General features: G+C 41.8%; 1 protein-coding gene across 6 annotated transcripts in view; it reads right to left on the reverse strand.

Annotated features, from left to right (window-relative positions):
- Positions 1 to 13,619: 13,619 nt before the first annotated feature.
- The window catches only part of LOC124273266 (chordin-like protein 1), a 59,805-nt gene continuing 57,878 nt past the window's right edge, over positions 13,620 to 15,546 (reverse strand). For all 6 annotated transcript variants that reach the window (XM_046708483.1, XM_046708485.1, XM_046708486.1 and 3 more), the window contains exon 12: positions 13,620 to 15,393. In XM_046708483.1, coding sequence (XP_046564439.1) covers positions 15,251 to 15,393 — 143 coding nt within the window. In that variant the 3' untranslated portion in view covers positions 13,620 to 15,250. The remainder of the gene's footprint in view (positions 15,394 to 15,546) is intronic.

Here is a 15,546-nt window from a genome sequence, read left to right on the forward strand (position 1 = left end):
TTTGATATAAAAAAAAATTAAAAAAATAAATTATGTTTTAGTTAGACAATTAATCCCTATGAGGTTTGCTCCCAACTTTCACTCAACATGGTTGTAATCGTTGTATGAAAACTTCGTTAAAGATGGCGCGAGTAATTCAACCGATGATTCAAAACTATCGTCCAATGATAAGGCCAATTAGCTTGGGCCTGTCCGCCGCCAAGAATACGGCGCAATAATACAGGCGAAAGTGAGAAGGTCACGCGGGTCACGTGGTATCAACATTTTGCTAATTGCCCATGACCAGTGATTGCGCACATCAAAAGAGGTCCCAGAAACACGAGGAAATCAAATAGCGTTTTATTCTAATTCAAGAAAGGATAGGTTTATAATGTGTTGTAGTGAGACGACTTGTCGCCGTGGTTTGGCTTCGACTCTATACGATGAAAGAAAGAGTCTCGGCTGCAGTGTTCACAGCGACGCCAATTTTAAAATAGAACCTCTGATTTCAACTTTGACACGGACGGTTAAACATCAAAGCGCATTCCGACGCTTGATTGGTAAAATCTTAATTTCTTTATTTCTCATATCCGAGAAGTTAATTTAGTTGTTTTGCTGCCAAATGAGTAATTAGAAAAGTTGTTTGGATTTAGATATTTGTTTATCTAAGCCGATGTGAGAGAAAGGAACTGTCAAAGACTTAAAGGTGTGTGAGAGAGAGAGTGAATGAGAGAGAGAGAGAGAGAGAGTGTGTGTGTGTGTGTGTGGTTAGGTGATTTTGTTGGCATGAGCGTGTTTGTTGCATGTGTTGTGCCTGTTTGTGCGCGTGTGAGTGATTGTGTGTGTGTGTGGATGGATGGATGGATGGATGGGCGTATGGATGGATGGGCGTATGGATGGATGGATGTCATGATGCATAAATACACAGCCGTGTGGTATAATACACAACAAATATCAACAATATATTCATTGATAAATATATTATGTACAGAAATTATCAATCAATGTCAGCGAGGTGTTGCCGAGGATCGATGTCAGCAAAATGTCAGTGGAATACATCTTACTGGGGAGGGAAGCCCGAGGTGATGCAGGTCCCAGATGTTTACCATACCACAAGCACGGGTATGGTGCTGATGAGCGTAGAAATATAATATCAACGAACCATGATTCAAAGGAACAAATGAGGTTTTCTGAGATGCCCAAGGAACGACACTGACTGTTGAGTTGCGTCCCTTGAACACGCCGGCCAATGACTTAGACGCCTCAGATGACTTGACCACCCGTGGCCCCTTCCCCCACAGTTGGTACAGTGCAGTGTGTTTCGGAACCTGACAATCCATCGATCAACAGCATGAACATCGATCTACGCAATTGGAATACGATTACATGTCTTAACCAAATTAGCAAGTCTGACCAACCGATCCGGTTAGTCGCTTCTTACGACAAGCATAGGCTACTGAAGACCCGGATCTTCACGGGTAACTTGGTACAGATGAATAAAATATTATTTCTTCAGCCTCTTAATCATCACACTTTATCACCCGGCCTAAAAATTGAACTGAACCATTCACGTGAACGGATTCAATCCTGAGCCAACACTCGATGGATATGCCATTGAAGTACCCAGCCCTTATAGCAGACCGTGGCGAGTGATTGATAAGAAAATTTGAAAATATAATCTCCCGAAGAAAGACGCTGCCCCTTTAAGAGATGCCTGCCATGGCCACTGTAAAAGCGGCGCTTGTATGCCCCGCGTGTCAGAGAGTATTCCGTCTTAAGCATGAGTTTTTCCCAAACTGGCGCTGCTGGTTTATTGCGAACCATTAGATCCAATATTTACCTTGCCCGTAATCTAAAGGCATCGCCACGGCTCCCCAGTTATCAAACTGACGCCAAACCGTTGTTCTCGGTTTTTATTCGAATAAGTCCCGAAGGCGAAGCTATTCGTTTGTCTGAATACATCGTTTCGTAAACTTACCAACAAACCATGGCACATGTTCCATGTTAACGAACTCACGATTTTGCTACATACCATAAAACAGTACTGGTATATTCTGTTCTTGCAGAACTAAATGCCAAGCTTTTACTCCAGGGAGACTTAATTACATAGATGATATATACATACGTAAAGATCTATTTTTTGCTTGTTTCTGCAATATTGTTTATTTCGTGGCTGCATGGCCCGGGGTATGGCTATTCCGATATCCACCCACGTTTATGAGGACCTAGTTAAAGACCTAGTACCGCAAATGGGACCAAGTATTCTCTTGACTGAAACGTGTATGGGAACATTCTTTCCACACAACGCCTCGCTTCGACTGCGACCTATCGGCCCACATCGACATTTTCCGTGAGTCAGTGGGTGGAATTTTATTATTAGTACTAGACATCTCGGATTCACATAGTTAGACTGATGTCTGTTAGGGAATGACAGTTTGATATTATCTAACTGAGATGGCCATAACATACTTTGTGCACATGTAGTTATGAAAGTTCATAAGTAACTGGTAATTGATGTTTACTTAAAAATCATCAGTGTGGTATTCAGAGTTGAAACAGCAAACTACTTGTTTTTGTAACTTATGTCGTCGCATAAGTAATCTTTACAGTCTACAATCCACATCGACCCATACACCATACTCTCACAGGCAGTTATTACCAATTAACGCACGTATCACTTCTTTGTCGTCTCCGAGGTCCGCGCGCTTAAGCCAATCAAATCTCTCTCACGTCACAAAAAGGTAACCGGTATTTTAATGAACTCAACTTATAGGAGAGACGACGGCACATTAACTTCAGTTCTTGCAGACGGTGCCAGCACTTCAACGAGACGGTTTCAGTCTACAACGTCCACTGAACGACCCTACCTCAATGGTTTTGTGCCAACACAATGACTCCAATAATGAAATCTTTTCGCTTTGATTTATATTTCGTCTCGACGTGACCGTTAGCCTGATGGCTCCGCGCCCCGACATGTGAGCATCGTCGTCGCTATAGTAAGACAGATTCTTCTCCAACACAAACAAATATGCGGAACATCCTAATTAAACCAACGCCTCAGGTGCTAAAGGTGCCGCCGGATAAGAATCCTTCGCATATTCTCTGATGTTTTTTTGTGATTACTTAACAGTCAGTTGTTTCTAACTCGGTATTTTATCATCTTATCACGTACAGACACTTGTTGCTTACAGGATCGAGGTATTATAGAATGTAGTTACGGTGCTGTAGACAATGCTCTGTAATCTCTGGGAGGTAGGATGTGGCAGATATGGCTTTGTGATATCAATGACGTAGAATGTTGGTGGAAATGGTTTTGTAATCTCTCGGTGGTATGACATTGCTAGCCATGATCCCAAACCCAAGGAGGTAGAAATAAGGTAGTTTTACCTTCTAACCCTAAGTTATAGAATGTGGGTAGATATGAGGCTTTAACCCCAAATCGGTAACACGTACGTAGATATGCCCCTCTAACCTCCAGGTGTTAAAAGGGTAAATTAGTGGTTAAAGAATTCGATTGTCGCGCCGAAGACATGAGTTCGATTCCCCACATGGTAACATGTGTGAAGCCCATTCCTGGTGCCCTCCCCCGTGATGTTGCTAGAATATTGCTTAATGCGGTGTAAAACATTATTCATTTACTACAGGTCGCAAAAATACGCGGAAGAAGTTGGTAAAATGTAGGCAGACTTGGAAGATAGAGCTTAGGCAAACATGGTCCTGAAGCTTCCAAGGAGGTAGGGGGCGGTGGGGTAGCCTAGTGGTTAAGGCATTAGCTCGTCACGCCGAAAACCCGGGTTCGATTCCCCACATGGGCACAATGTGTTAAGTCCATTTCTGGTGTCCCCCGCCGTGATATTGGAATATTGTTAAGGCGGCGTAAAACTAAACTCACTCACTCACTCACTCCAAGGGGGTAGATATCTTGTAGACTTGACCCTTTAGCCCCTAACAGGTAGAATCTAGGCAAACATAACTCTTTAGCATCTAAGAGGTGGAATGCAGGTAGATATGGGCTCTTCTTCCCTTGGAGGTAAAATATGGGTAAATATGATCAGTTAACGCCAAGGAGGTTGAATGTGGGTAAATATGATCAGTTAACGCCCGGGAGGTTGAATGTAGGTAAATGTGATCAATTAACGCCCGGGAGGTTGAATGTGAGTAAATATGATCAATTAACGCCCGGGAGGTTGAATGTAGGTAAATATGATCAGTTAACGCCCGGGAGGTTGATTGTAGGTAAATATGATCAATTAACGCCCGGGAGGTTGAATGTAGGTAAATATGATCAATTAAAGCCCGGGAGGTTGAATGTAGGTAAATATGATCAGTTAACGCCCGGGAGAGGTTGATTGTAGGTAAATATGATCAATTAACGCCCGGAGGTTGAATTGAAAATGTGATCAATTAAGGGAGGTTGAAATGTAGGTAAATATGATCAATTAACGCCCGGGAGGTTGAATGTAGGTAAATATGATCAATTAACGCCCAGGAGGTTGAATGTAGGTAAATATGATCAGTTAACGCCAGGGAGGTTGAATGTAGAGTAAATATGATCAATTAACGCCCGGAGGTTGAATGTAGGTAAATATGATCAATTAATGCCCGGAGGTTGATTGTAGGTAAATATGATCAGTTAACGCCCGGGAGGTTGATTGAATGTAGTAAATATGATCAATTAACGCCCGGGAGGTTGAATGTGAGTAAATGTGATCAATTAACGCCAGGGAGGTTGAATGTGAGTAAATATGATCAATTAATGCCCGGGAGGTTGAATGTAGGTAAATATGATCAGTTAACGCCCGGAAGGTTGATTGTAGGTAAATATGATCAATTAACGCCCGGGAGGTTGAATGTAGGTAAATATGATCAATTAACGCCAGGGAGGTTGAATGTAGGTAAATATGATCAGTTAACGCCAGGGAGGTTGAATGTAGGTAAATATGATCAATTAACGCCCGGGAGGTTGAATGTAGGTAAATATGATCAATTAACGCCCGGGAGGTTGAATGTAGGTAAATATGATCAGTTAACGCCCGGGAGGTTGATTGTAGGTAAATATGATCAATTAACGCCCGGGAGGTTGAATGTAGGTAAATATGATCAATTAACGCCCGGGAGGTTGAATGTAGGTAAATATGATCAATTAACGCCCGGGAGGTTGAATGTGAGTAAATATGATCAATTAACGCCCGGGAGGTTGAATGTAGGTAGACATGATTAGTTAACGTCCGAAAGGGAGAATGTGGGTAAATATGATCAGTTAACGCCCGAAAGGTAGAATGTAGGTAAATGTGACCAGTTAACGCCCGAAACGGAGACTGTAAGTAATTATGATAAGTGGACGCCCGGACGGTAGAATGTAAAGAGATATTGCCCTTTAACCTCCAGGTGCTTGGCCAGAGGTAAATGTGACCTCTCAGCTTCGAGTAGGTAGACGTTACGTGGATTGAGAATGGAGGTAGAATGTCCACTTGTAGAATGTAGGTAGATATGGGCCTTTGTCTTCAGTTGGTAGAATGACCCTTTAACATATGAGAGGCTGAATGTAGGTAGAATTGACCCTCTAACCTTATAAGGTAAAACGTAGGCTGATGTGACCCTTTACCTCCGGGTGACAGAAAGCTGTGTATATGATCTTAAACTCCAGGGGGTAAAGTATATGTAAATATTACCCTGTAACCCCCAAGAGACAGAATGTAGGCAAAAGTTTGACATTTTAAACCGCAGGGGTTACTCTGTATGACCAATAGGTTGATCCATCAAGATCCGAGTTGCCCATGCTTTTAACAGGCTAGTGACGGGATCAGGTGGTCAGACTCGCTGACCTGGTGCATTTTTGTCATCGTTTTCCATTGCGATGGCCACGATGTCAATAACTGGATTACCTATTCCGGATTCGACACTGTACATAATAATACTGGCATAATATAGCTAGGATATTGTTGAGTGTAGTGTTAAGCAACAACCAAACAACGTCAAGACGTAGAGGGATATGACCCTTTAACGTTCAGAAGATAGAATAGAGGCAGGTTTGACCCTTTAACGTCCAGAAGATAGAATAGAGGCAGGTATGACCCTTTAACGTCCAGAAGACAGAATAGAGGCAGATATGGCCCTTTAACGTCCAGAAGATAGAATAGAGGCAGATATGGCCCTTTAACGTCCTGAAGATAGAATAGAGGCAGGTATGACCCTTTAACGTCCAGAAGATAGAATAGAGGCAGATATGACCCTTTAACGTTCAGAAGATAGAATAGAATCAGATATGACCCTTTAACGTTCTGAAGATAGAATAGAGGCAGGTATGACCCTTGAACGTCCTGAAGATAGAATAGAGGCAGGTATGACCCTTTAACGTCCTGAAGATAGAATAGAGGCAGGTATGACCCTTTAACGTTCAGAAGATAGAATAGAGGCAGGTATGACCCTTTAACGTCCAGAAGATAGAATAGAGGCAGGTGTGACCCTTTAACGTCCAGAAGATAGAATAGAATCAGATATGACCCTTTAACGTTCAGAAGATAGAATAGAATCAGATATGACCCTTTAACGTTCTGAAGATAGAATAGAATCTGATATGACCCTTTAACGTTCAGAAGATAGAATAGAGGCAGGTGTGACCCTTTAACGTCCTGAAGATAGAATAGAATCAGATATGACCCTTTAACGTCCTGAAGATAGAATAGAGGCAGGTATGACCCTTTAACGTTCAGAAGATAGAATAGAGGCAGGTGTGACCCTTAACGTTCAGAAGATAGAATAGAATCAGATATGACCCTTTAACGTTCTGAAGATAGAATAGAATCTGATATGACCCTTTAACGTTCAGAAGATAGAATAGAGGCAGGTATGACCCTTTAACGTCCAGAAGATAGAATAGAGGCAGGTATGACCCTTTAACAGATATGGCCCTTTAACGTCCTGAAGATAGAATAGAATCAGATATGACCCTTTAACGTTCTGAAGATAGAATAGAGGCAGGTATGACCCTTTAACGTCCAGAAGATAGAATAGAGGCAGATATGACCCTTTAACGTTCAGAAGATAGAATAGAGGCAGATATGACCCTTTAACGTCCTGAAGATAGATAGAATAGAGGCAGATATGACCCTTTAACGTTCTGAAGATAGAATAGAGGCAGATATGACCCTTTAACGTTCAGAAGATGAATAGAGTTCCCTTTAACGTCCTGAAGATAGAATAGAGAGGCAGATATGACCCTTTAACGTCCAGAAGATAGAATAGAGGCAGGTATGACCCTTTAACGTTCAGAAGATAGAATAGAGGCAGATATGACCCTTTAACGTCCTGAAGATAGAATAGAGGCAGATATGACCCTTTAACGTCCTGAAGATAGAATAGAGGCAGATATGGCCCTTTAACGTCCTGAAGATAGAATAGAGGCAGATATGACCCTTTAACGTCCTGAAGATAGAATAGAGGCAGATATGGCCCTTTAACGTCCTGAAGATAGAATAGAATCAGATATGACCCTTTAACGTTCAGAAGATAGAATAGAGGCAGGTATGACCCTTTAACGTTCAGAAGATAGAATAGAATCAGATATGACCCTTTAACGTTCTGAAGATAGAATAGAGGCAGGTATGACCCTTTAACGTTCAGAAGATAGAATAGAGGCAGGTATGACCCTTTAACGTCCTGAAGATAGAATAGAGGCAGATATGACCCTTTAACGTTCAGAAGATAGAATAGAGGCAGGTATGACCCTTTAACGTTCAGAAGATAGAATAGAGGCAGGTATGACCCTTTAACGTTCAGAAGATAGAATAGAGGCAGATATGACCCTTTAACGTTCAGAAGATAGAATAGAGGCAGATATGACCCTTTAACCCCCTTTAACGTCCAGAAGATAGAATAGAGGCAGATATGACCCTTTAACGTCCTGAAGATAGAATAGAGGCAGATATGACCCTTTAACGTCCTGAAGATAGAATAGAGAGGTATGACCCTTTAACGTCAGAAGATAGAATAGAGGCAGATATGACCCTTTAACGTTCAGAAGATAGAATAGAGGCAGATATGACCCTTTAACGTTCCCTTTAACGAAGAATAGAGATAGAATAGAATAGAATCAGATATGACCCTTTAACGTTCAGAAGATAGAATAGAATCAGATATGACCCTTTAACGTCCAGAAGATAGAATAATCAGATATGACAGGAAGATATGACCCTTTAACGTCCTGAAGATAGAATAGAGGCAGGTATGACCCTTTAACGTTCAGAAGATAGAATAGAGGCAGGTATGACCCTTTAACGTCCAGAAGATAGAATAGAGGCAGGTATGACCCTTTAACGTCCTGAAGATAGAATAGAGGCAGATATGACCCTTTAACGTCCTGAAGATAGAATAGAGGCAGATATGACCCTTTAACGTCCTGAAGATAGAATAGAGGCAGATATGGCCCTTTAACGTCCTGAAGATAGAATAGAGGCAGATATGACCCTTTAACGTCCTGAATAGAGGCAGAGTTCTCAGAAGATAGAATAGAGCAGATATGACCCTTTAACGTCCTGAAGATAGAATAGAGGCAGATATGACCCTTTAACGTTCTGAAGATAGAATAGAGGCAGATATGACCCTTAACGTTCAGAAGATAGAATAGAGGCAGATATGACCCTTTAACGTTCAGAAGATAGAATAGAGGCAGGTATGACCCTTTAACGTTCAGAAGATAGAATAGAGGCAGGTATGACCCTTTAACGTTCTGAAGATAGAATAGAATCAGATATGACCCTTTAACGTGCAGAAGATAGAATAGAGGCAGTTATGACCCTTTAACGTTCTGAAGATAGAATAGAATCAGATGTGACCCTTTAACGTTCTGAAGATAGAAATGAGGCAGATATGGCCCTTTAACGTTCAGAAGATAGAATAGAGGCAGGTATGACCCTTTAACGTCCAGAAGATAGAATAGAGGCAGGTATGACCCTTTAACGTTCAGAAGATAGAATAGAGGCAGGTATGACCCTTTAACGTTCAGAAGAAAATAGAGGCAGGTATGACCCTTTAACGTTCTGAAGATAGAATAGAATCAGATATGACCCTTAAGCGTGCAGAAGAAGATAGAGGCAGCGTCCAAAGGTAGAATAGAGGCAGGTATGACCCTTTAACGTTCAGAAGAAAATAGAGGCAGGTAATAGAGAAGGTCCAGAATAATAGAGGCAGGTATGACCCTTTAACGTCCAGAAGATAGAATAGAGGCAGGTATGACCCTTTAACGTCCAGAAGATAGAATAGAGGCAGGTATGACCCTTTAACGTAGAATAGAGGCAGCGTCCCTTTAAGGTAGAATAGAGGCAGGTATGACCCTTTAACGTTCAGAAGGTAGAATAGAGGCAGGTATGACCCTTTAACGTGCAGAAGGTAGAATAGAATCAGACATGACCCTTTAACGTCCACAAGGTAGAATAGAGGCAGGTATGACCCTTTAACGTCCACAAGGTAGAATAGAGGCAGGTATGACCCTTTAACGTCCACAAGGTAGAATAGAGGCAGGTATGAGCCTTTAACGTCCACAAGGTAGAATAGAGGCAGGTATGACCCTTTAACGTCCACAAGGTAGAATAGAGGCAGGTATGACCCTTTAACGTCCACAAGGTAGAATAGAGGCAGGTATGAGCCATTGCGCGCGTGCGTAGGTGTGTTGTGTGTGTGTTTAACGCCTGTCTCAGCAATATCCCAGTGATGTGACGGAGTTATTTAAATGACCAAGTCTGCACCACACAATCCAGTGATTGATATGAGCAACGATTAACGTAATCAGGATACGTTGGCATGCATCAGTCAGCAAGCGTGATCGCCCGAACATGGTACGCGCCTTTAACAAACTTTTACCCCGTTCACGAAATCGCCATCCTTCTCCTGACGGTTTGGCAGTGTGTTAATTAATGGGTTTACTTATCGTAAACAGTTATATTCCAGATATACACCGTCGCCTAGTAAATAATCTAGTCTGGGCAACTTTATCAGTGAGTTAAAGCATGAGCATGTCATCAAAATATTAAACTATAATCAGCTAGCCCGCTGTGACTGACCTCTTTATTCCGGTCTGGCAACAAGCATGCGTTAGGTGAGTGAGTTCATTTTTGTGCCGCTTTAAGCAACATTCCCGAAATATCACGGCGGGGGACGCCAGAAATGGGTTTCACACATTGTACCAATGTAGGGAATCGAACCCGGGTCTTCGGTGGGACGAGCAAACGCTTTAACCACTGGGCTACCTCACCGCCCCTGCATGCGTTTAGGGAACCGTTGTGATGTCCACTGGATAGGTTGGTGGTGACATAAGAAAAGGTGATGAGTTCAGTAACTGTGATAAGTTAAGAAATATAAACAGCAACATTGTAGCTGTAACCAGGGAGAACAGCCATAAGGTCTGGACCAGTCAAATCAGTGGTCAATAGTGTGAGCATCGAATCCGCAGTGGAGCAAGTTGTTTTAAACAGATGTTAATTGTTTTGGTTAATATAGCCACAGCGTTCTGACAGTAGGATCTGACGCATGGTGTTCTAATGTCGTGAACCCGACCCAGGCCTCGAACACGATTGCCGATCTGTCGAAGAAGTGTGACTAGATCTCCAAAACGCAACAGTTTATAATTAGAGCTGTGTCTAAATACAGTATCCTGGGCTAAAAGCTGCTGTAAGGTATGTACGTGGTGTAGATAAGTTATAATGTTTTGTCATTATGGAGCCATTTCCGTGGAGACATCCACTTCCAATGGCCGCTTTAATCTAACGCACTCCTGTCAGACATTTGCCACAGCATCTCATCTTGATTTATTCTTGACAGCCGCAAATCTGCTACACTATCAGCAGCCGATAGGCGCGTGTACTACAAGAGATCGACACTGGTTGTTTTTTTCTTGTCATTTCCCCATCGTAAGAGCTATTTATCATCATAATCACTACTCCCTGCACTGTAATCACGCGGCTCCTATCTCACAGGTAAGTAACATCGCTGTTGGGAGCTTGTTATCCTCACGTTGGCCAGGTAACCTGAAACGACGTTTCTGATTGGCGACGAAATGGCGAGCCTGCGTGATATACGGCGGGAAAAGTCATTGAAGCGGGGGGGACAAATTGTTTGATCCGCCAGGTTCACGAGACAAAGGAGGAGGTTGACAAATACGATCCTTCCTGATAACACATCATTAAGTAGCCCTATCTCTGAAACCAGATATTGTGCGATATATCACAATGATTGCTCCCCGAGACTCCTCGACGAAATGAACGCTCCCTCAATGGGCGATCAGAGACAGGGGAGACCCTCGCGGTTTCTTATCACAGATAGGGACTCACTCCAATGAGTCGGCAACGCTGCGGAGAGACAGGCTAATTGAAAACTAAGTACCTGTGTATCCGTCCCTTGTCGTGGGATTATTTATGGCAGGGTCGGAGCAGATGACTTATTGTTAAAGGCCCGGCGGTCCGCCATGACTGCCCTCAACCCCCATGTTATTTTAAGATCATTAAGACTGTGATAATTCACTTGAAGTAACGTTAAATGCTTTCACGACCACAAGAGTACATAAACATCTGATTTATGTGTTTGAATATGATTTATGAGTGTTTATAGTTGAGGGACGTTTATTCTTTTTTCATAGGGGTTATTTACAAGGCTTGTGATGACTGTAATGGTTGTACGGTTTTGTTAAAACATTTCAGCTCGTTTGTTGTGTAAACTGTAAAAGAGACTACAAGGCAAGACACTCTTGGCAACATGATCACCGCTTTTGTAACGATACTGTATATGTACTTATGCTGACGTTAGACATGGGTCAGTAGCATACCCTTCGCCAGTATACTATCACTACCTTGACGTGCCCCGAACCCATTGTTATTCCCAGGTCAAGGTCACGTCACACTCGTCATATACTTCATTATACTTTAGAGCTAGGCACGCTCTTGCCAATACGATCACCACCTCTGTATCCATGCTGTATGTGTACTTATATCGAAGTCAGATACGTGTACGTAGCTTATACTTCACTTATACCATCAACACCTCAATGGTGCCTTGAATCCATTGTTATTGCTAGGTCAAACCAAGGTCAAGGACACAATTTACACATTCATACTTACCACATGCATACAGTCCCCGAACCGCTTATATATTCAGAGATTAAGCGTTAGTCTACATCGCATAGGGCGATGCCTTACTGGAACCGTTCTCAAGCCCACCAGCCTCTGTTTCGTATCCTTACTTATGCTTAGGTCAAACCAAGGTCAAGGACCCAGATTATATAATTTCACCATCTTTATCATATCTGGAACGGGAGTTGCTCCTGTGAGTTTGATTTCATTTCGGACATGGTTCTATTCCTCTCTTGTACCAGTTGATTAGGAATGATATTGTCAGAGATGTCGTTATTTTGATTGCATGTTAACACAGGTACACATTTCCACTTGTCTTCTGAGTTTATAACGATATGAAATATCACGGATATTTCCTAGCAACAGTTGCGAACAACACAGAATGTGCATACATTATGAACTTGCCTTAATAGCCGACCGCATAACACTTACCAAGCGCCAGATCGTCTCATGCCGTTTGTTGCATTGAGATAAATATCTTGGACTATTCGCCCCTATACTTTTGTTTCAGGACTATTCATCCTCATCTCCCCTTTATTAAACTTTGCACAAGTTTTTTCTCGCTCAAAGGAGTATTTTTATTGGACGGCTATTTTTAGCGCCGTGTATGTCAAATGCGGCTAAATGGGAAGCTTCGATAGGCAATAGAAACAGAAAGAGCTGTAAAGTTTGACCGAATCTGTTTTAACCCTAATTCCCGTAGAAGTCATATTAACTATGGTAATTTTGTGTCAAGGTCAACTGGTTCAAGGAAGACTAAGGTTAAAAATGAATATTCGACCATATGAATATTACTATATTCAAATTTATTGATTTTACAAAGATAAGAGTTGCACAATAGTAGTTGCATTGTTTGTTAAACTTTTAAATTTTATAAAAAAATAAAACCATGTTGTATTTTTAGTATAGTTCATTTTGTGGGTATAATATTACGACTTTTTAACAGGAAACAGATAACTTTGATCTTCAGGTTAGTAGGTTGCATAATGAAGGATGTAAGCAATGGTCGAGTGAGAGAGTGAGTGAGTGAGGTTTTAGCAATAATCCAGCAATTCCACCAACCACCAGAAATGGCGTGAGGAGCGAGCGCCACAGCTACGTATGGTTGTCGTATTGTCGACTATGGTAACACAGTGAGTGAGTGTGGTGTTACGCAACTTTTAGCAATATTGCAGCAATATCGCGGCGGGGGACACCAGCAATGGGCTTCAAACATCGTAAACATGTCTTCAGCGTGACGTGCGTACGCCTTTAGGCTAGCCTAACCATTAGGCTATCCCATCGACCCCTATGGCTGACTGACTGACTGAGTTTGGTTTTACGCCGCTTTTAGCAATATTCCAGCAACATCACGGCGGGGGACACCAGAAATGGGCTTCACACATTGTACCCATGTGGGGCTTCGAACCCGGGTCTATGGCGTGACGAGCCAACGCTTTAACCACTAGGCTACCCAACCGCCCCGCCCCCTATGGCGATAGCACGATTCATTACAAAAGTATAATAAATAATGCATTGTTTGATTGTTTTAGAAAGTTTATTACATTTATGAAAACAATGACAACGAAGCACTACACGTGCCTACAGATAGCGCTGTGGCCTCACTATGTTGTCGGAGTCATAGAGGTTCGTCTCCGTACAGTACCGGACGAAATTAGGTAACACTTTCAAATATAATAGATACAACCAATCAAATAAATTACAAAAGATGTTCGCATGCGTTATTACTTTCCTGTAACGGACAACACAACCAATACAAAATACGAAATATGCTTTATCGGAAGAATATTTATTCTTGGTTCAGAGCGCCGTTATTTCAGAACAGATGTCAGTGTATGTTTCCGTCTATGTTGTAAAACACGCATGCACATACTGTGCGCATAGTATCCATTCACGTTACAATTCCAAAAGCGCATGTTCCTATTCCTTATAAAAATATGTCTACAATAATATCAAACAACAGACATCGATGAGCGCAATAATACAACACACGCCCCGCCCATTCTGTTATCAGCCAATCAGGAAGGAACGGATAGTCCCCGTTAGTGGGTGTGGCCTAGATATTTAGCTTTAGACAATGCATTTGATTTACATTGCTCGATTGGCCAATCAAATGTCACAGACTTGCATGCAGCTTACATAACTGAGTTATTAATTGCCACACAAGATTCGTTTCTAGTTTCGCCTTGAATTTTTTATTTTATGTGATTTTTATCAACCCGATTATAAGACAAAATTAACCTTGAAGCGTGGTTTTAATGAAGAAAAGAATCCATGAAAAGTCTTATTTCTTTTCATACTCGACATTGTACTTTGACTCCCCTCTATAACAACAACCATCAACCGATCTGGAGAACCGTCGGTTTGAAAATCTGATTTGGACGTTCTGAAAATTTGACTCCATAAACAATATAACCGATCTCGCTGAATCCCTTAACGGTATGTCTTGCCAATATCCTCGATATAAGGCTACCTCGGATTGATTATCTGTGCCAGTGTCCTCGATATAAGGCTGGCACAATTTGAGATAGGTAACCTCGACAGTAAGCATATGCTTATCAACTGCACACTCTAGTATAAACAAAAATATTCACAAAATAGCTGTAACGGATTCATATAAATAGATCATATATCTCAATACGAATTTTTACACATCCATTCCGCGAGACATATACACCTACAAAATATATATTATACACCGTCTATATATACAAAAAGTATAAGCACTTTGATAGATGCACGAACATGAAGTGCATAAGCCACTACAGGCTGTAGGCGTCTTTTAAAGACATGGCGGCTACATCTAAAACTTTTTTTCGGTTAAAGCGATACGATTCGAGTCTGCACCCCTGGGGTTTTGTCTGACAATCGCCCTGAAAATGATTGGTTCCACTCGTCCAATCACGACACATGAAAACACAAACTGACAGCTTCACAACCTGACCTCACTTCCGGTCACGTGACAATGTAACAGTACTCAATATCCACACAGGAAGTTTGAAAACAGGTGGGAGCCATTCCTGCCAAGTTGTTACCACTTCCGGTCGAACGAAGCAAAACGTCTGCCAGTCACGTGACTGATATGTAAATCCTTCCTGTCACCAGACCAATGTCATTTCATGGATTGAAGTCGCTTGAGCAGTCAACTCTTCTCAGTTTTTATCACACTGTTTTCCAAATTTTGCACTTTTGGTTTTCAGTCTCTTCAAACAACTCGTGATAACTTTCCGCCGACATGATGGTTCGCAGCGCTGCATCTTCTTGCGCAACTTCCGCTTGAACTTCTTGAAGTTTCCTGGGGACAGATACCACAGCGTTAACACCAGTTGTTTACAGTTACATCTAATGAAATGGCATCGCCGATTGTCTTAGAAAAAAATGTTTGTTTGTTGTTTAATCTGCACTAAACAATATACAAGATAAATGACTTCGGTCTGTGAATAATGGA

The sequence above is a fragment of the Haliotis rubra genome, unplaced genomic scaffold (assembly GCF_003918875.1).
Source record: "Haliotis rubra isolate DU_JTF1 unplaced genomic scaffold, ASM391887v1 Scf179, whole genome shotgun sequence".
Taxonomy (NCBI): domain Eukaryota; kingdom Metazoa; phylum Mollusca; class Gastropoda; order Lepetellida; family Haliotidae; genus Haliotis; species Haliotis rubra.